This window comes from Somniosus microcephalus, chromosome 25, assembly GCF_052327205.1.
Source record: "Somniosus microcephalus isolate GS21.2 chromosome 25, FLI_Smic_1.0, whole genome shotgun sequence".
NCBI classification, from domain to species: Eukaryota; Metazoa; Chordata; class Chondrichthyes; order Squaliformes; family Somniosidae; genus Somniosus; species Somniosus microcephalus.
Window position 1 is genome coordinate 49,205,227 of NC_141011.1, and position 22,593 is coordinate 49,227,819.

A 22,593-nucleotide genomic window follows, 5' to 3' on the forward strand; every position below is an offset into this window, starting at 1 on the left:
TCGGCCATTTCACCCCTTGAACCTGTTCCACCATTCAGTGAGATCACGGTTGATCTGTATCTCAACTCCAGCTACTTGCCTTGGCTCCAGCAGCAACAACAACTTGTATTTCTATAGTGCCTTTAAAGTAGTAAAACATCCCAAGACATAACACGGGAATGTTATAAAACAAAATTTGACGCCGAGCCGCATAAGGATAAATTATGGCAGATGACCAAGAGTTTGGTCAGAGGTAGGTTTTAAGGAGCGTCTTAAAGGAGGAAAGAGGTGGAGGTTTGGGTAGGGAATTCCAGAGCTTAGGGCCTTGGCAGCTGAAGGCGCGTCCACCAATGGTGGAGCGATGGAAATCGGAGATGTTCAAGAGGCCAGAATTGGAGGAGTGCAGATATCTTTGGCGGGAGGCTGGAGCTGATGACGGCGATCAGGAGGAGTGGGGCCATGGAGGGATTTGCAAACCATGACGAGAATTTTGAAATCGAGGTGTTGCTAAACCGGGAGCCAATGTAGATCAGCGAGCACTGGGGTAATGGGTGAACGGGACTTGGTGCGAGTTAGGACACTGGCAGCAGAGTTTTGGATGACCAAGCTGGTGTAGGGTAGAATGTGGGAGGCCAGCCAGGCACGTGTTGGAATAGTCAAGTCTAGAGGTAACAAAGGCATGGATGATGGTTTCAGCAGCAGATGAGCTGAGGCAGGGTGGAGTCGGGTGATGTTAGAGGTGGAAATAGGCGGTCTTAGTGATGGCACGGGTATGTGGCCGGAGGCTCAATATCCCTTAATACCCTTGGCTCGTAAAAGCTTCACTTGGTAAAGAAGTTTCTCCTGAATTTCATATTGGGTTTCTTATTGACTATCTTCTATTTATGACCCTTAGTTTTGGACTTCCCACAAGCAGAAACATTTTCTGTCTACCCTATCAAACCGCTTCATAATTTTAGGTTGCCCCTCCGACTTCTCTTTTAATTTTCTAGAGAAAAAAGCCCCAGCCTGTTCAGTCTTTCCTGATAGTTATAACCTGTCCGCTCTGCAAATGTGTTTCCAATTGGTGTTTTTATTCTTTTTGTCAGGGGTTGTAAAGTGGTTATGACCCTGAAAAGGATCTTTGTGCCTTTTTGTCTCTCAATCAAAAACTGGTGAAGTATAAGAGATCAAAAACTGTATGTTTAACCTGTTTTAAATTTGCCTCTATACTTTTAGGAAGTGCAGCTAAGTGTCCATCTTCACCTGGTCTTCAGCAACCTGAATACGCTTGAACAAGGCCAAGCAAATTGGAAGACTGATTTGGGGGTGGGGGGGGGGGGGAAAGATTGGGTTGTTTGACTTTTTTTTTTCTTTTTTGCTCCTGGAAGTTAACCATGGGACAAAGAGTTACCGTTGGACTCAAGACCGTGGATGTGAGGGATCCTTCTTATAGGCCTCTTCGACACCAACAACAGGGGCTTGACTATTGCAAGCCTGCTCGGCTGGACATGCTGCTGGACATGCCCCCAGCCACTTGCGAGGTACAGCTATTGCACTCTTGGAACAATGATGATCGATCACTGAATGTATTTGTGAAAGAAGACGACAAGTTAATATTTCACCGGCATCCAGTGGCACAGAGTACGGACGGCATCCGCGGCAAAGTCGGATACACCAGAGGACTGCATGTTTGGGAAATCACTTGGGCAATGAGACAGCGGGGAACGCATGCAGTGGTCGGTGTTGCTACAATAGATGCTCCTTTGCACTCTGTAGGTTATACAGCACTTGTCGGAAGTAATTGTGAATCCTGGGGCTGGGACCTTGGACGGAACAAGCTGTACTTTGATGGCAAAAATCAGCCAAGCCAGACTTATCCAGCTTTCCTGGAGCCCCACGAAACCTTTATAGTACCAGATGCGTTGCTGGTAGTTTTGGACATGGATGAAGGAACTCTAAGCTATATTGTGGATGGACATTACCTGGGAGTTGCATGTCGAGGACTTAAAGGGAAAAAACTTTATCCTGTTGTAAGTGCTGTCTGGGGTCACTGTGAAATCCGAATGCGCTACATTAATGGACTTGACCGTAAGTAATCTACAACTGTTCATCTGTTTTGTCCAAAGTTTCTTGACCATGAACATTTTCTTTAGCCTTTTTAACTGAGCTAAGTTTGAAAACTCAACTTGAGGTTTATAATCTGACTTTCAAATGGACTGTTGAATACAGACGCTGGTTATTTAAATTAGAGCAATACTGATCAAATTCATTTGCATGCAAGACCACGTGCAATGCATCTGCAAAATTAATATGCTATATATGAGTCTAGGTCCGGATCGGTCATGGCCCTGTGGGTAGCGGAGCGGGCCCAGAGGCCGTGTAGCCTGATCCTGCTCCTATTTCGTGTGTCTAATTCTGTTAGATTCAGGAGATGGTTCTATGATAGTGGATTGGCGGTTAGGATCAGATCAGCCATGATCTTATTGAATGGCGGAGCAGGCTCGAGGGGCCGATTGGCCTACTCCTGCTCCTATTTCTTACGTTCTTATGATTGTATTTTGGTGGGGGGAAGACTTTGAAAAAGTTCTTTACAAAAATAATCACTCTTACTGAATAAGAAACTAAAATAATTCCCAACCTCGTTTCCAGGGAAATGGTCACTTTCACTATTATACTTTATTCTTTCCAATATAGTGAGAGCCACTGTTGTCTGTAGGCTGTGCCTTGAGAAAGGGTTCACACAATTACAGTTCCTCTTTATGGTTAGGTCATTGGGCAAATACCGAGCACACTTGGTTTTATACCAATTAGTTAATTTTGTTGGCTTTTTTCCTGTTCATTTCTTTCTGGTTTGAGGGAAGTATCCTTCTGTATTCTGCCAGTTTTCTCTTGCAGAAAAAGAAATGTGCTATCTTTAATTTCCTTTCTAGAGAGCTGTTCCATGCCGGGTGTGTTTGGCGGTGAATTCCTTTGTACTACGCCATCCAAAAGATAATGGGAGACACTGTCCTTTTGCATAGGTGGAAGTTGCAGTAGGTTTCTCTCTCTCTTTTTATTTCCCTCCCCTCCACTTGCTACGCCTCCCCGACTGTTGACATGCACTGGGATCTGATTCCGTGCACAGCATCAGACCTCAAATACCTCACAGAAATTACCATTCATTCAGACGCGAGCCTGAATGTGGATGAACAAAAAGCAAAATACTGCAGATGCTGGAAATCAAACAAAAGCAGAATGCTGGAGAATCTCGCTCGCTTGCGTGCACGTCAGGCAGCTCCTGTAGAGCGAACAGAGGACTTATTTTGTCAAAACTGCAGGACATTGCCGACGAACCGTGCTCTAAAAGGAATAGAACAGTGAGACTGGGAGGGTTGTTCAGCTATGGCGAGGCATCAAAATTGAAACTGATCTTCTCCCTGCCCCCCACACTGCTGCTTGAGATCACTGGCTAGTGGCTGAGTGTTGATGATGGGTGGCGTTTGTGTTCGTTCTCTCCTGCTGTCCCAGCCCAGAGATGCTGAACCAGGGATCAAACCTGTAACCTTCTGGTCTTTGTGGCTCAGAACTGCACACACCATACAGTGAACTTACTGAGAACTCTCGGACTGCCTTGAGGTTGATGTATTTATAAAAAAAATAAAAAAATGACTGCAGGGCAGATGATGGGTTGGCATTCAATCTCTCCCAAAGTCCTGTTTACCCATCACCCTTGTGTTAGCTGATCAATGTTAGCTTCTGGTCCAACAACGCCTTGTGTTTTTTTTGTTCTCATCCTTGTCTTCAAATTCCTCCTTGGCCTTGCCCCACCCCATCTCCACAACATCCTTCAGCCCTATAACCCTTTGCGCTCCTCCAATTCTGGTCTCTTGCACACCCCTGATTTATCATTACTCCACCATTGGTGGCCGTGCTCTCGGGTGCCTGGGCCCCAAGCTCTGGAATTCCCCTCCCTAACCTCTCCACCTCCCCCCTCTTTTTTTAAGTCACTCCTTAAAACTTACTTCTTTGATCCAGCTTTTGTTCACCTGTCCCAATGGCTTTGTGGCTCTGTCAAATTTTGTTTGCCCCTGTGAAACGCCTTGGGATGTTTTTACTATGGAAAGGCACTATATAAATGCAAGTTGTTATTACTTCACTTCTCCCTCTCCTCCACCCCCCCCCCCCCCCCCCCCTCATTATTCATGGTTTTTTTTTTAAACTTGGTAAAATTGCTGTGCCATCAGCCTGATGTCCTGGCAATGACCTAACTCGCACTTGCTGCACTGATGTGGAGGAATATCGTGCCTTGTGCTGAAAGGACGTCTCAAGTTAATTGAGTTGACCAACTACAAAAAGCATCCTTTTAAACATTTCTGACTGACTTTTCCTTTTGGTCCAACTAAACTCCAGGCAAGCAGAAGCAAGCTTCAAAATATATTTTAATGGCTTGATGTCTGTCTAATGTATTGGGATAATTACTACCATTACATCCCCCTACGCTTTAGTCATTTTAATTGTCAAAGTGCCCACTGGGACACACTGCTTCATGCTGTGGACAGAGGGGGTGTAGACTCAACCTTCAGCACCCCTCAAGCAGAGTAAATGCAGGAAGACTGAAATATTAGCAATTTTGGCCCTAATCTGAAAACCAACAACTCGTAGGGCAGATGTTGGAAAACACACACACTCGCACACTCACACACACACTTCTGAAAACGCTGAGCGACATCTGTGGAGAGGGAAGGCGGGGGTTAATGTTTCAGGTTGATTACATTTTTTCTGAACCCTATGCACTGAGCTTAAAAGGTTCTCTGGTAATGCTCCAACATCTCTTGGCTCCTGTTTGTCTCCCAAGCCTTGCAGGCCATCTACTAATTCTGGGCTGGAGAAAGGAACGAGCTCCCAATATCACTCTTGAAATGGCTGCCACCCAACCGTCCTATGTGCAGAAGTAGTTGGCCTCTCCAATACTGTGCGGCTTCGACTGGGTACCCAGTTTATATATTGCATCACAACTCTATGTATTTGATAATTTTTAATATATAGAAGGGTGTTTTTTTTTAATGTATGGTGTAATGCTATTGCAGAGCCCAGTCCTGGAATGCTCCTTCTGAGGATCAATCTTAATTGAGACAGTTGGATTTCCAAAAAGTAAATATGGTTGCTTCACCCCAGGATCATTTTTAATGGTGCACGGTGTCTCAAACTAGAAACAAAAGCCAATTCTTTTACAATCCTTCCCTTTTTTTTTTGCTCGGGGCTATTTAGGAACATAAAGGACATTTTGTGTATATATTTTTAAAAATTGGCAGCTGTATCTAAACCGGAGAAAATGCCTAAATTTAAAAGTACCTTTTGGATGTGTAAGACGGCAAGGAAGCCATAGTCTTTGCAGAGTCTTTGGGAAACTGACCAGACGCACTCGGGCGGAAATAGTAAACCAGTGGCTGCAATGCTAGAGATTGGTTTCTGAGAATTACTGAATGTTGTGCACAGTGGAGAGAGGGATTGATGGAACGTGTGGTCCTGGGTTTCCCCAAAACCTCCTTGTCTTGAGCTTTAATTTGTGGTTAATCCTTAACCCAAACAGTAGGAACAAAATGATGACTATTCAATTTGCATTTGGCCTTTTGGGGTTTTTTTTTTCTGGCTACCCTCCCTTTATTATTGGGAATTGAAGTTAAGTCCCCACATCTGCAGTTAGTGATGTGGATAAAATTGCTCAAGTTCAGTTCAAGAAGTGTATGATGGCTAGGAAAACTTTTTTTTTTCCTCTTGTATTTACCAGTAAGACTACAGTGTGAGCACGCTCAGTATATTTTGGGAGTATGCTCGCTGCCAGCGAACACTGAATCAAAAATTTGTCTAGGCTGCCTTCCGCTACTTAATCCTTTCATTTCCCCTTAGTCCTTTTTATAAAAAAAAAAAAAAAACATGATGCAGAGACAGGAACCCTTGATCTCCTGGAACGGTCAGCGGGCAGCTTGTCGATTGACTGCTCCAGAGAGATGATTTTGTTTTGTTTCTGTCTGAACCAACTTAAAATAGAGGAAAAAAAACTTGCATTTCTATAGCGCTTTTCACGACCACCGGACATCCCAAAGCGCTTTACAGCCAATGAAGTACTTTTTGAAGTGGAGTCCTTGTTGTAATGTAGTAAACACGGCAGCCAATTTGCGCACAGCAAGCTCCCACAAACAGCAATGTGACAATGACCTGATAATCTGTTGTAGTGATGTTGATTGAGGGATTGAGGGATAATTTTTGTTGGCTAGGACTTTGGCGATAACGCCCCCTGCTCTGCGAAATAGCACCGTGGATCTTTTGCGTCCACCCAAGGGCAGACCAGCCTCGTCTCGACCAAAAGATGGCACCTCTGACTGTGCAGCACTCCTTCAGTACTGCACTGGAGTGTCAGGTTTTTTTGTGCTCCAGTCTCCAGAGTGCTTTAATTAACTTTTACACACTTCAGTTTTGCTTACTATGTGCCGTAGATTAATTTAACTGCCCTTTTATTTATAAAAAAAAAAAAAAAAAATGTTTAGCCATGATCCAGGATTCTGTGCTCATTGTCTTTCCTCAATAGGACCCAGACGCACTGCATCAATGCATTTGGGCTGGAGCTTGCCTGAAGGGGTATAGAGCCCTATGCTGAGTCTGCCATCCATGGACAGACGTGAGGTGATTTAAATGCAGGATGGGCAGCTGTTTCGCGCAGTTCCGAAACAGTGGCCCATTTGTTAACCACGTCTGGCCATTCGGGAAGACACGAGCGCTTTGATGTTGACACACTTTTTTTGATCTCTGCAAGTCTTTGAAGGGAGGCTTTTCAAGAATCAAGTCCAGACACCAGAAATCAACTGAGGAAACGAGCTGCGAGGGATAAATAATGGTCTTTGCCCCGTTAGCAAGGCAGCTAGCGCAGGGACCCATCTTTTTGCGTTGTGGAGGAACCGCCCAAGTGGGCTAGTGTATGTGCGTTTTTTTTTGTAATCGTATGCAAACAGAATTTGAATTGATTGCACCAAGTGACTTTCATCACATTTGGTGTTTTGCCTACTGTGGAATAAAGCAGCTTGCAAACCAAACCAAACATTGCCTAGTTGGTTGGCTTTTGTAGAGACTAGATGAGTACATGTGCACAAAAGATTGATCCAATCTATGTCACAAAGTAGTTTCATCGTTGCACTCCTGAATCCTGCCCGTACAGGGCAGTGAGTTGACTCTTGGTTCTTAAACAGAAAAGTCAACCAGAGCACTTCAGGTAATGATTGACACTATTGAATCCAAGCAGATGCCTGTGGCAGATCTGGATTTGTAAACGGTGTGTTTTACTTGACTTTCTTCCTCTTTCTAGGTTCTTGTGGAGGTTGGAGAGAATCTGCCTTTTATTGCTTGCAAACTGGTTTCAGTATCGACATCACCAAAACAGATTATCTGGTCTTTATCACATTGCTGTTTGTGGGAGCTTGCTGTGTGCAGATTGGCTGCCGCGTTTCCTACATTACAACAGTGACTACACTTCAAAAGTACTTCATTGGCTGTAAAGTGCTTTGGGACGTCCGGTGGTCGTGAAAGGCGCTATAGAAATGCAAGTCTTTCTTCAAATTCGCAGCCAGTTGGAAGCCTCAACCAATTAACTGAAATACTCATCGGCGACACAAAAGAAGAAGTAACCGTGCCCACCTTGTTTGTAGAGTCTCGTGTTCACGCGCTCCAGTAATTCCGCTCATGCCCCCCCTCTCTCATACAAATGGACGCACTGGAAACAATTGATCTCTTGACACACATTCCTACAACTCTAGGCCCCAGCTGGAGTATTGGGCCCAATTCTGGGCACCACACTTTAGGAAGGACATGAAGGCTTTGGAGAGGATCCAAAAGAGATTTCTTAGAATGGTTCCAGGGATGAGGGAATACAGTTGTGTGGATACACTGGAGAAGCTGGGGTTGTTATCCTTGGAGCAGAGAAGGCTAAGAGGAGATTTGATAGCGGTGTTCAAAATCATTGAAGGGTTTAGAGGAGTAAATAAAGAGAAACTGTTTCCAATGGCTGAAGGGTCAATAACCAGAGGGCACAGATTTAAGATAATTGATTGGCAAAAGAATCAGACGATATGAGGAATTTTTTTTTTTTTTGCATGGTTAGGATTTGGAATGCATTGCTTGATAGGGTGGTGGGTACAGATTCAATAGAAGCCCTCAAAAGGGAATTGGATAAATACTTGGAGGAAAAAATTGCAGGGATACGGGGAAAGAGCGGGGGAGTGGGACTGACTGGATTGCTCTTCGAAAGAGCCAGCACAGACTCGATGGGCCGAATGGCCTCCTGTGCTGTACTATTCTATTATTCAAGCTATGCAGTTTTCAACAAGATCCTTTGTTTAGACTTAATTGAAGAGGCACTTGGTTGTTGTGACAATCCCTACAATTAGTACCTTGCCACACTGGTGGCCCCAGTTGAAAATCCCCTCACCACCTTTCTTAGGTTGTGCTTGAATGATTTGGAAACCATTTTTTTGCCTTGATCTTGCTCAGGAAGCTCTTGTTAAGTATATTGAAATGATTAAATATTCCATGGGACTGGGTGGTTGCTGTACTTGTGAGGGTGTCTTCTGTGAACGGCAGCACGCCAGGGCGGAGCAGTAGAGATGGATAAATATTCTGGGCTTTTGCTTGATTGTTCCTGGCAGGGGTTGGAGATCGAAGTATTTAATGAAGAGGTTTCCCTGGGAGATTAAATGGCTGGGATAGAGTCCATGGATGAATGTCTTGTTCCCTTTTTAAATGGGAGTGTTTTTAAAAAAAAAAAAAAAAAAAAAATGTTTTAATCATCATTTTGGGGATATGGGCATCGCTCGCAAGGCCAGCATTTATTGCTCATCTCCAGTGGGGCACGTTGAACTGCTGCAGTATGTGGGGTGAAGTTACTCCCACAGTGCTGTTGGGAGGGTGCTCCAGGATTTTGACCCAGTGACGATGAAACGGCGATTTTATAATTCCAAGTCAGGATGGTGTGTGATCTTGGAGGTGATGGTGTTCCCATGTGCCTGCTGCCCATGTCCTTCTAGGTGGTAGAGGTCACGGATTTGGGAGGTGCTGTCGAAGATGGCCGTGGCACGTTGCTGCAGTGCACCCTGTAGATATAGCGCACACTGCAGCCAAGTTGCGCAGATGGTGGAGGGGGTTAATGTTTAAGGTAGTGGATGGTGTTGAGATTCTGGAGTGTTGTTGCAGCTTCACCCATCCAGGCAAGTGAAGATTATTCCTTCACACTCCTGACTTGGTGCCTTGTAGGTGGTGTCTCATTTTTATCCCGTATTTCTATAATTGTTCAAGATTTACATTGAACAGGTCAAAGTGTATATCTGTGGGGGAAGCGAGCCAATGAACGCTTAATCGCAAAGAAGTTTAGCCAATAAACTGATAATTTGATTGGTCCAACAGATTGAGAGATTGAACAATCTCCACACAAATTACAGCTGCTGATTTTTACTTATTAGGTACCCAGGATATCTCGAGCTAAACTTGAAGCTTGTGCTCAATTGATTTCTGCCTGAGGCAATCTTGGTCTCCGCATAGTACAAGAGGCAGGCAAGCTATTTCCAATTGGAAGCAAGATGACGCATCTGGCCCTTAAGTGCTTGGCTCGCTGGAATCTGTCAGACTGACTGCAAAATGACAGCAATTAGTAAGGATGGTGCTTAACAGTCGTAAAGCTCTGCAGCACAAATCGCCCATCTTAAGTTTCCTTTTCACAATTTTTTTTTGTTAGTTTTAAAATCGAATCCTCTGAATCAATAGTAACTGTTTTGACTTTTCTCACCCCCACATTACTTTAGCAAGGGCAATTAACTGCATTATACATTGATGTGGGACGATAGCTCCCATGCTAGCTTTGGCTTGGCGAGCCAGAAAAGGGATGCTAGAGCCCTGTTTTCCCACCTCCTGATGATGTAAACTTAAGTGATTCTGGCAGAGGCTTGGCACTAGGTCTCTGCTGTTTCCTGTCAGCTGGGCATTGACTCATATTTTGCGACAAGGGTTCCAGGTTAACTCTGGGGAGGGAAATGACTTTTTTAGGTTTCGGTTTAGATTTAACTTCAGAGAGCTACATCTTGACTTGGTGGTAATTCCTGGTTTGCAGTACTATGGAGATGTAGCTGTTAATTTGCTATTGAATGCATGTACGAAGGAAAAGAAAGACTTGCATTTCTGTAGTGCCTTTCACTACCACGGGACGTCCCAAAGTGCTTTACAGCCAATGAAGTACTTTTTTGGAGTGCAGTCACTGTTGTAATGTAGGAAACGCAGAAGCCAATATGCGCATAGCAAGCTCCCACAGACAGCAGTGTGATAATGACCAGATCTCCCACTTTTTGTGGTTTTGGGCCAGGGATTCCCAGGTGTCGGTGGGGATGTTGCACTTTTTCAAGGAGGCTTTGAGGGTGTCCTCGAAGCGTTTCCTCTGCCCACCTGGGGCTCTCTTGCCGTGCCGGAGCTCTGAGTAGAGCGCTAGTTTTGGGATTCTCGTATCTGGGCATGCGGACAATGTGACCTGTCCATCGGAGCTGATCGAGCGTGGTCAAAGCTTCGATGCGGGGAATGTTGGCCTGATCAAGAACACCAACGTTGGTGCACCTATCCTGCCAATGGATTGGCAGGATCTTGCAGAGGCAGCATTGGTGGTACCTCTCCAGTGCTTTGAGGTGCCTGCTGTACATGGTCCATGTCTCTGAGGCATACAAGAGGGCGAGAAGCATCCGGGGAGGCGCCGAACACCTTGAGTCTCTTCGCCGGGAGCAAGCGCAAGGAGCGCACGTCAACCCAAGCACCGTCTGCCCCACCTGTGACCGAGACTGTAGGTCCCGCATTGGACTCCTCAGTCACCTGAGAACTCATATTTTTAATGTGGAAGCAAGTCATCCTCGGTTCCGAGGGACTGCTGAAGAAGAATGACCAGATCATTTATTTTTTGTTGATTTGAGGGATAAATATTGGCCCAGGACACCAGGGATAACTCCCCTGCTCTCGAAATAGTGCCATAGGATTTACGTCAACCTGAGAGCAGACGGGGCCTCGGTTTAATGTCTCATGTGAATGACGGCACCTCCGACAGTGCAGCACTCCCTCAGCATTGCACTGGAGTGTCTGCCTAGATTTTTGTGCTGCAGTCCCTAGAGTGGGACTATGAACCCACAACCTTCTGACTCAGGCGAGAGAATGTTACCTGCTGAGCCACAGCTGAGGCATTCATCAGCCATTCCAGTTTGGTGTGTAACTTACTGGGTGAATAGTCATACTGTTCAGACAAATTCTTTCAAGGAGGAATTTGATGGTGACTGGAGGGTACAGACTCATTGAGCAGATACTCGGGGGCTGAGCTGCAGTATTGGGAAGTGAAGGTTGTATGAGGCGGACTGGGTGCAATACAGGACATGAGTGTGATTGAATACTCTGGATTTTTCTTGCAGGACTTTTGGTCAGGTAATGAAATGAGTGGGATAAAGTCCCATGTGTTGAACAGGGATTGGTAGAAATTACAAATTCCAGTTCCTGAAACGAGTGCCAATTTTCTGCAGTTGCGTACAAATCAACCATTCAGTGTTGTGTTAAATGCATGTAGTGCCCCCCGATACACGTGCCGCTTTTTGCGTGCGTGTGTTCTTGCTGTTGGGAGATTACAGCAGTCGCTGGAGCTTTTCTCCGCTTAAAAATAACTGCCACAAGCAGGATGACCAGCCATTGGTCTTCTCCTGATGTCTTAAGCCTGCTCCTGATCTTGCAACTTTTTAAGTTGCTGAAGAAATTTCCTCCTCCCTGCTATTCTTCAGACTTAGGAGATGATCAAATTGGGCCCCTATGTTTGTTCACTTATTAAGTAGCTTATTTAGTTTGCAGTGAGGGGACAGACATTTTAGTTAGGCTAGGGGGGTATGACCAAGCTTTTATCCGTCCGTGTTCCTGTTGAGCTGCGTGGGTGCGCAGCGCTCTGGAGGTCCTGCGCAGGCTGCTCGCCAGCTTTTAAATGGAAAAACCGCGCATGCGTGGAAATTTTAGCGGGCCGCACGGCCATGTTAAAAGAGCCACGCGCACAGAAAAAGTTAGAGCGGCCATCGGTCACCTGTCCTAATATCTCCTCGTGGCTCGGTGTCACATATTTTGTTTGATCGCGCTCCTGTGAAGCGCCTCGGGACTACGTTAAAGGCGCTATATAAATGCAGTGGTCGTGTAGGAATGTTGGTATTTGCAGGGTGTTTCCCCATACAGGAATTTTGTAAGCCGTTGTTGTAATGCATTATAACACTTGCTGCTCTTGCTGCCTCATTCCGAAGCAGGCGTGTGATTTGACTGCCTGGGCTATCCCGCTGTGCAATGCAAGAGCCGATTCTGTGTAGTGACTTGACCTGGTATGTGTGTGGAAGTTTTGTTTTTTGGATTTCCTGTATAAAATCAGTCTACTCTAAGTGCAATAGCTTGTGCCATCAAACTGAATTGATTTATAAAAAAAAAAAAAAAAGTAATATCAAAAATATTTTTGACCATTCAGAATCAACTGCACTTCCTACTGGATTTTTTGTCCTGAATTCTCTAAAGGCAGTGTTCTCATTAATATAGATGATAGCAGATTCCTTTTATGTTGGCAAATCAATACAGCTAGAGCCTGCCTGCCATCCATTCCAGTTATGTCCTTCGACATTCTGTTCTGTCATGATTTTTTTTTTTTTAGCAAGACCCGCCTTGCATGGCTTCTTAGGAATCATTCATGAAAGGAGCGGTGCAGGGCACATTGCTGTGCTAGTGCAGGATAACCTTTCACGTTTTGCAGTCTCTCCAAAAACTTACATTTTATATAGCGCCTTTAATGTAGTAAAACGCCCCAAGGCGCCTCACCGGCACATTATCGAACAGAATTTGACACTGCACCACACAATAAGCTATTAGGGCAAGTGACCAATAAGCTTGGTCAAAGAGGTAGGTTTTGAGGAGTGTCTTAGAGAGAGAGAGAGACGCGGAGAAGTTTAGGGAGGGAATTCCAGAGCATAGGGCCAAGGTCCAAAACTCATTGTTTTGAAACGAGGTGAAATGTGGCCAGAGCGCAAGCGAGTTGGTGGTAACCTGTTTTGGGTGCGATGACTGTGCTTCTTTCTCCTGTTTTGATGAAAAGCTGCACGGTATACAGGCAGCTGGTCAAAAACATTGCGCAAATGTGGTCTGAAAGTGAGGTTCCCCACTCGCTGGTGGGACTGATGGGTGTCTATTTCAAGTAGGATGTAAGTTCTGACGATTGCAATCATGTCAAATGTTTAAGGAAGGAGCACGGCAGTGCCAGAATCCTTTTGAGACTGTAAAGCAGACGGCTAGAGGCAGCATTTATTTGATTATGGTTATGTCTGCCTGTAAAAATAGAAGCAGCATCAGCATTAATGAAGACTACAGGGCACAAAAGGGAAAAGCAACACCATTTCTTGTGTGACTAGGATAGGGGTGGGGGGGGAAATGGGAGGAGGAAGGTGATCAAATTCTGTATCATTAGCGGCAACGTCAAACCACTGAACACAATTGTTCTGAGGCGTTACGACTATTTACAGTCAAACATTCTTTTGAAAAATGTGAGGACGAGCCCACTGTCTAGACTGTGAACTATTGCAGATGATTCCTAACTTCCCAGCATGATGTTTCTTGGTACAGCATTTGTGAGTGATATCATAAAAAAAATCCAAAACCTGCATTATTTTGAAGCTTGTGAATTAATTTGCTTTACTGGAACTGTCCTGTGTAGGTGGTTTTAAATTGCTGGCTTGATTTACAGTACAAGAAGTGCTCCCCCTCTGACTGCTGTGTGAATTTGTTAAACTAAATACATTATGAAAGTACTGTTTGCTTTTAACTGGTGCGTCTTGGCAGGTAAATGCTTGCGATGCCATCTCGTTTCATTGTTGGATGGTTAAAGGAGCTAGTTTTCAGGGTAGAGGAAGGAAGGGAAGACCTCGTCAGTATTATTGATTGGCTTCCAAGCCTATTGTGGTTGAAATTGTCCGATTCAGATCCAGTTCATCTCGTGTACACACCCAGTTAGCAATGGGTGTGGGTGGCCCTGTTGATGGCTGTCTACAAATAATGAAAGGCAGTGTTTTAGTGTTGCATGGGCCTGTATTAATGCTGTGGTGATGCCAAGTCACACCAGTATACAAGGAGCAGCAAGAACCATTTTGATTTTGGTGCATGTGGCGGAGTTTGACCGATACTGGCTTCATTCTGAAAGTAAACTTCAGCAGTGAATGGTGCTTTAGTAATAGTCTTGTATTACTAATAAAGTTTGAAAGTTTTTGCTGGACCGTGGTGATGATATTGTGTGGATGAACACTCAGGATAAGGGGTCGCTCATTTAGGAATAAGATGAGGAGGAATTTCTTCACGTGGAGGGTTGTGAATCTTTGGAATTCTCTACCCCAGTGGGCTGTGGATGCTGAGTCTTTGAGTATATTCAAGACAGAGAGCAATGGATTTTTGGGACACTCGGTGTCGAGGGATGTGGGGATAGGGCAGGAAAGTGAAGTTCAGGTCGACGATCAACCATTATCTTATTGAATGGCGGAGCAGGCTCAAGGGGCCATATGGTCTACTCCTCCTATTTCTTATGCTGTAGAGAGAGAGAGAGAGAGATAACATGTACAGGAAACTTTGTGCTATCCGGCACCGACGGGACCGAGCTGTTGCCGTTCCCTCAAAACTGCCGGACACTCCAGCGCTAATGTTGAAAGATACGGAAGCTTTTGAGCTCCGTATCTATCAACAAACCCTGTTGCCAGCTTCTAAACAATCCAAGTGTCTCTGTAGCTTAGCAACAACTTCAGCAGAGCTTGACTGTTGAGGGAAAAAAGCAACGAGAAGAAGGAAAAAAGCAACGAGAAGGGGAAAAAAAAGCCTCGAGGGGGAAAAAAAACCTAACGAAAACGGCTCCTGATTTTTGCCGGTGGCTCGAGCATTCCGGACAGTTAGCCTCCGGATTACACACAGTTTCCTGTATATTAGTTTATTTGGGGATGCTTTAATTACTACTTTGAAAATACTTCGAAGGGAAGTAATCTGATTCACTGATTTGTAGTTTGCACTGTACATGTATGTGAGAATGGGACCATCATGGATGACTGTGTTTTAAGGAGCTTTGTTCCATGTTGCCTTGTAAGTCTCACTAGTCTGTCTCTCTCAAGCAAACTGCACAGAGGAGATTCAATCCATAGGGAATTGAGGTATAGTTTTGTAGCACTCTAAGTGAAGTTGGTTGAATAATGGACTGGGTATAATTTGACTTGTGAATTTGTACCACTTGCTCCTCAAAAAGCCCTGAAAACTTATTTCATTGGAGGAGGATGTTATGCTGACCGTGCAACTTCCCATTTCATCATTATGGTGCTAGTATCTCTAGCCAGTTGCCTTGGGGCAATCTGTTCCGTAGGCACATTCTGACTACGTGTTTACAGCCTCCCTAAAGAGGTCCAAGCAAGCGGTCAAAACTCCCCAAGTGAGGGAAACTTCTTTGGAAGTGGATTAAGGCAGTGACACAGCTCCTCCGTAAAGAGGAATCCTAGAAATTTACGGCACAGGAGGAGGCCATTTGGCCCATCGTGTCTGTACTGGCCAAGAGCTATCCAGCTCTTGGTCTGTAGCCTTGTAGGTTATGGCACTTGCCCTCCAGAGTCTTTATCAGCAGAAAAAATATAAATGAGGATTAATCTTGCGCTCATGTTCGCCCTCTTGTGCTCGCGTGAGCTCTCGTGTCCTCTTGGAAGATAGAGGTTACAGTGAAGATTGTCAGAAGTCCTCTCTTTCCTTCTCATCCCCCTCCCCCACCCCCACCTACCCTACTCCACATCAGTTGGATTGGAGATGTGTAGCTCGGGGCTTTGTTTCATGAGCTAATAAAACATTGAATGATCCTAAAACTGATGTATTGCAAGATAGCTTGTGGAATGTGAAGCCTGGCAGATCAAGAACTACTGTACCAGGAAAAGTTCCACCTGAGCTACCCCTCGAGGTAGCCGCCCGAAGTAATCCTGGCACCTTTAATGACAGTTCGAGTGCAGTCGAAAGAAGAGTTTAAAAAAATTATCAAGAAGCACTTCCATTTTTTATAATGCTGTTGCAGGATATTTGTTGTCGTAAAATCATAAGATTAACCCCAAAAACAAAAGGTAAGTGGCGCTCTGCAGCTTCAGTACTTGGTGGATTAGGGAGCTTGTTGTCCTCCCGGGAGGGGATCTTCAGACACACTGGATTCATGTGCGATTTTTATTTTTATGTCCTCGTGATTGGAGCTGCACAATTGTATATCTATTTCTGGGTGCATCGATTTAAGCACCGTCTGCACACTGGTATTCTGCGACTTGGTACGGTAGCCCCTGAAAATGCAACCACATTGCTGAGGATCCCACTCTTTGCATTGCTGGCTGCTAATTATGACTTGTGCACCATTTAATTAAAAGAAAACTTGCATTTCTATAGCGCCATTCACGACCACCGGACGTCTCGACATTTTGCAGCCAATGAAGTACTTTTTGAAGTGGAGTCACTGTTGTAATGTAGGAAACGAGGCAGCCAATTTGCGCACAGCAAGCTCCCACAAACAGCAATGTGATAATGACCAGAATCATCTTTTTTTTAGTGATGTTCATTTGAGGGATAAATATTGACCAGGACACCGAGGAGAACTCACCTTTTTTTTTTCTTCAGTTGGTGGCCTAACACCGGGTGTGCGTGTGCATCTTTTTCCCCCATATACCCATTTGTGTTTTCCTTTTCCCCCCCCCCCCCCCATTCTCCATATCCCCATCTTCCCACAGTTATGTGACTTGAAGATTATGCAGCAGGAATGATCAGGACAGGATTTGGGGTGCATGCTGTACATCAACCTCTTGTACAGAATTCTGAGCATGAAGTACATTATCTTCATTACCAGCAGGGGTCTGCATGCCTTGTGCTGTAACATGACCAATAAAACCACGCACTTCATAGCTGCACAGTATGTACTATGAGGTTGTTAAATGTAACAATACTGAAGGTGAAAACCGAGCATAACGCGATGTATTTTTCATAAGTTAATTTGTTTTTTGTTCCACGCGCTCAGCAATGGAGAATTGACAATATATGAAGCTTCAGAATTTTGATTTTTAAAAAAAAACTAATATAACTTCAGTAACATTTCTCTTGGCCATTCCATTGAAATCAAATGACTGAATGAAATAGCTTGAATTTTCTTTTTAAAAAGTATCAGTTGTTGAGCTCCCCCTACAGCTCATAAAGTTTGTCCATCGGATAGATGAACCGAATAGGCCAAGAGGATCCCTAGTATGAGTCACATTCGCTCAAGCGTAGCTGCAGGGGTTACAGTTCACCTCTGCACCTCTAGACTGGTGGGGGCAAAATCTGCCATGGCTCCCATTCCTGATCACTCGTCGGGGATCCTTGCTGAAAAGTGAGCTTTGCAAGTGACTGAATGCTGAGTCTGAGTATATTCAAGGCTGAGATTGATGGCTATTTGGACTCTAGGGGAATCGAGGGATATGGGGATCGGGCAGGAAAGTGGATAGAACATAAGAAATAAGAGCAGGAGTAGGCCATACTGCTCTCGAGCCTGCTCCGCCATTCAATAACATCATGGCTGATCTTTGCCTCAACGCCACTTTCCCACCCGATCTCCATATCTCTCCATGCCCCTCGAGTCCAAAAATCAATTTATAGCTCAGCCTTGAACATACTCAAAGGCTCGGCATCCACAGCCCTCTGGGGCAGAGAATTCCAAAGATTCACAACTCTCCGAGTGAAGAAATTCTTCCTCATCAGTCTTACATGGCCTACCCCTTATCCTGAGACGATGACCCCTAGTTCTAGACTCTCCAGCCAGGGGAAACAACCTCTCTGCATCTACCCTGTCAATCCCCCTCAGAATCTTGTATGTTTCAATGAGATCACCTCTCATTCTTCTAAACTCCAGAGAGTATCGGCTCATTCTACACAATCTCTCATCATAGGACAGCCCTCTCATATCCCAGGAATCAATCTAGTGAACCTTTGTTGCACCGCCTCCAAGGCAAGTATATCCTTCCTTAGATAAGGAGACCAAAACTGTGCCCAGTACTCCAGGTGTGGGCTCACCAAGGCCCTGTACAATTGTAGCAAGACTTCCTTACTCTTATACTCCATCCCCCTTGTAATAAAGGCCAACATGCCATTTGCCTTCCTTATTGCTTGCTGTACCTGCATGCCAGCTTTGTGTTTCTTTCATGAGGACACCGAAATCTCTCTGAACACCAATATTTTAAAGTTTCTCACCATTTAAAAAAAAAAAAAAAAAATATTCTGTTTTTCTATTCTTCCTACCAAAGTGAATAACCTCACATTTCCCCACATTATACTCCATCTGCCACCTTACTGCCCACTCACTCAGTCCATCTATATCCCTTTGCAGACTCTGTGTTCTCCTCACAGCTTACTATCCCACCTAGCTTTGTATCGTCAGCAAACATGGATACATTACACTCTGTCCCTTCATCTAGGTCATTAATATAGATTGTAAATAGCTGAGGCCCCAACACTGATCCTTGCAGCACCCCACTAGTTACAGCCTGCCAACCTGAAAAAGACCTGTTTATCCCTGCTCTCTGTTTTCTGTCTGTTAATCCTCTATCCATGCTACTGTATGAGCCCTAATCTTGTGTTTTTATGTGGCACCTTATCGAATGCCATTGGAAATCCAAATATACTACATCCACTGGTTCCCCTTTATCTACCCTGCCAGTTACATCTTCAAAAAAACTAATAAATTTGTCAAATACGATTTCCCTTTCATAAAACCATGTTGACTCTGCCTAATCATGTTATGATTTTCTAATTGCCCCGATACCACTTCCTTAACGATGGACTCCAGCATTTTCCAGACGACTGATGTCAGGCTAACTGGCCTGTAGTTCCCTGTTTTCTCTCTTCCATCCTTCCTTGAATAGCGGTGTTACATTTGCTACCTTCCAATCTGTTGGGACCGTTCTAGAATCTAGGGAATTTTGGAAGATCAAAACCAATGCATCCACTATCTCTGCAGCCACCTTTTAGAACCCTAGGAGGTAGGCCGTCTGGTCCAGGGGATTTGTCGGCTTTTAGTCCCATTAGTTTCTCTGGTACTTTTTCTCTACTTTTATTAATTACGTTAAATTCCTCACTCTCATTAGACCCTTGGTTCGCCACCATTTTTGGTAAGAGAGTCACTCTCAGAATTTCACATTAAGTTGTCATATTATGATCACTCTGCCCCAGAAGATCCTTTTACTATGAGATGGTTAATTAACTCTGTCTCATTACACAATACAAAATCTAAAACAGCCTGTTCCCTGGTTGGTTCCATGACGTATTCGAGGGAATTGTCCCGAATGCATTCCATGAACTCTTTCTCCAGACTAGCTTTGCCAATTTGATTTGTCCAGTCTATATGAAGATTTAAAGTCCCCTACGATTATTGCATTACCTTTGTTACATGCTCCTACTATTTCTTGATTAATATTCTGTCCAATGGTATAGCTACTGTTAGGGGGCCTATATACCACTCCCACCAATGTTTTCTGCCCCTTGTTATTCCTTATCTCCACCCATACTGATTCTACTTCCTGATCTTCCGAGCCAAGATCCTTCTCTCTACTGTCCTTATGTCATCCTTTATTATCAGGGCTACCCCCCCTCTCCCGCTTTTCCATTCTGCCTGTCTTTTCGAAACGTCAAGTACCCTGGAACATTTAGTTCCTAACGTTGGCCACCTCGCAACCACGTCTCTGTAATGGCCATTAGATCAAACCCATTTATCTCTATTTGTGCCACTAGTTCATCTACCTTGCTACGAATGCTTCATACATTTAGATAAAGAGCCTTTAATTTAAATTTTTTACCATTATTTTCTGCTGCACTGCTACTGTTAAACTCTCTGTCCCTTTCTGTCGCACTTTGCTTATTTTTACCCAAATCGCTGCACTGCTCTATTGCCTTGACCTTTTCTCTTTAGATTTCCAAATTTCCCCTCACCTAACCACCCCCCTTTTTTTTTTTTTTAGTTTCAAGCCCTACCTACAGCCCTAGTTATTTGATTTGCCAGGATGCTGGTCCCAGCCTGGTTTAAGTGGAGCCTGTCCTGATGGAACAGCTCCCTAGTACTGGTGCCAGTGCCCCACGAATTGAAACCCCATCTTCCCACACCACTCTGAGCCATGCAATTAACACACTCTGATCTGCTTGACCCTATGCCAATTTGCATGTGGTTCAGGTAGTAATCCAGAGATTATTACCCTTGAGGTTCTGCTTATTAATTTAGACCCTAGCTCCTCAAACTCCTCCCTCAGCAGAACCTCATTCTTAGTTCTACCTATGTCATTGGTTCCTACATGGACCATGACAACTGGATCCTCCCCTTCCCACTCCAAGTTCTTCACCAGCCTCGGACAAGGTCGAGGGCTGAGGCTCCTTCATCACTACATCCTGGGTCCCCATACCTGCCTGACTCGCAGTCACACCCTCCTGTCCCTGACCACTGACAAACTCTAAAGTACTACTTTACCTAAAGGGTGTGACTGCCTCCTGGAACAAAGTGTCCAGGTAACGCCAACCCCCCCCCCCCCCCCCCCCCGATGCATCGCAATGTCTGCAGCTCGGACTGCAGCTCAACAACTCTGAGCTGAAGTTCCTCGAGTTGCAGACACTTGCAGCAGATGTGGTTGCTCAGGATTGCGATACTCTCCACAAACTCCCACATGCTGCAGTTACGACGCACCACCTGCCCTGCCATCTCTAACCTTGCTTTATTTATTAATTAATTAATTAGTTAAAGCTTTTATTCAATCGATAATTTGGTTTTATTGTTTATTTATCTAGTTTAAGTTATTAATTTAATAAGTATTAGCAAGTTAGTTTCTCAGCTCTTAATTTAACCCCCTTCCCTAACTTAGAGTTTTAAAAAAAAGGCTGTAATAATACTCACCAACCAATCACCTACTTGCTCTCCTGTGCGTCACTCTTTGATTTTTGTTGTTGTTTTTGGATTGGAGCCTCTCTGCTGCCGCTGCTTTAATTCAAGTCCGCTTTCGGGCCACACTTTATCTTCGCCGCTGCTGAAGTCGAAGATCAGCCATGATCTTGTTGAATGGCAGAGCAGGCTCGAGGGGTCGTATGGCCTAGTCCTGCAACTAATTCTTATGTTCTTATGGGACAGAATTGGGCTTGGCTGTGATGCGTCCCAACCTCGCCCTTTGCTCGTGCTCTGTTAAGGGTCTCACTTGTAGTGTACTTGGTGAGATACTGAAGGGTGACCTCATTCTTGGTGCCAATCCTGTATTGATTCACCTTCACTGCTGATTTGAGAACGAATCCATCTTCTTCAGCTGCAGGTGATGCAATTAGAAACATAGAAGATAGGAGCAGGAGTAGGCCATTCGGCCCCTCGAGCCTGTTCCGCTATTTAATGAGATCATGGCTGATCATCCAAATTCAGTACACTGTCCCTGCTTTCTCCCCATATCCCTTTAGCCTTAAGAAATATATTCTTAAGTTGGCCTCAACAACCTTCTGTGGTAGAGAATTCCACAGGTTCACCACTCTCTGGGTGAAGAAATTCCTCCTCCTCTCAGTCCTAAATGGCTTACCCCTTATCCTTAGACTGTGACCCCTCTGGTTCTGGACTCCCCCGCCATTGGGAACATCCATCCTGTGTCTAGTCCGGTTAGAATTTTATAAGTTTCAATGAGATCCCCTCTCATTCTTCTAAACTCTAGTGAATATAAGCCTAATCGACCCAATCTCTCTCCATACGTCATTTCTGCCATCCCAGGTATCAGTCTGGTGTATCTTCGCTGCACTCCCTCCATGGCAAGAACATCCTTCCTCAGATAAGGCAACCAAAACTGCACACAATACTCGGTGTGGTCTCACCACTGCAGCAAGACATCCTTGCTCCTGTACTCTAATCCTCTCGCTATGAAGGCCAACATACCATTTGCCGCCTTAACCACCTGCTGCACCTTCAGCGACTGGTGCACAAGGACACCCAGGACTCGTTGCACTTCCCCTTTTCCCACTCTATTGCCGTTCAGATAATCTGCCTTCCTATTTTTGCCACCAAAGTGGATAACCTCGCATTTATCCACATTGGGCAGAGGCAGTATAATCACCCAACCTGTCCAAATCATTCTGGAGTTTCTCTGCATCTTCCTCACAGCACACACGCCCACCCAGCTTTGTGTTGTCTGCAAACTTGGAGATATTACATCTAGTTCCCTCGTCTAGATCATTAATATATATTGTGAATAGCTGGGGTCCTAGCACCGATCCCTGCGGTACCCCACTAGTCACTGCCTGCCACTCTGGAAAAAGACCTGTTTATTCCAACTCTTTGCTTCCTGTCTGCCAACCAGTTCTCTATCCAAGACAGTACCTTACCCCCCCCCCAATCCCATGTGCTTTAACTTTGCACGTCAATCTCTTATGCGGGACCTTATCGAAAGCCTTCTGAAAGTCCAAATACACCACATCCACTGGTTCTCCCTTATCTAGTCTACCAGTTACATCCTCAAAAAATTCCAGTAGGTTAGTCAAGCAAGATTTACCTTTTGTAAATCCATG

At 44.7% G+C, this 22,593-nt stretch overlaps 1 protein-coding gene across 4 annotated transcripts in view; it reads left to right on the forward strand.

Annotated features, from left to right (window-relative positions):
* spsb1 (splA/ryanodine receptor domain and SOCS box containing 1) overlaps positions 1-22,593 on the forward strand; it is a 107,211-nt gene that overhangs the window by 76,038 nt on the left and 8,580 nt on the right. For 2 of the 4 annotated variants that reach the window (XM_085967363.1, XM_085967361.1), the window contains one exon: positions 1,350-2,049. In XM_085967363.1, coding sequence (XP_085823489.1) covers positions 1,356-2,049 — 694 coding nt within the window. In that variant the 5' untranslated portion in view covers positions 1,350-1,355. Of the gene's footprint in view, positions 1-1,197; positions 2,050-22,593 lie in introns of all 4 variants that reach the window. The other 2 variants (XM_085967360.1, XM_085967359.1) reach the window with 1 other exon arrangement.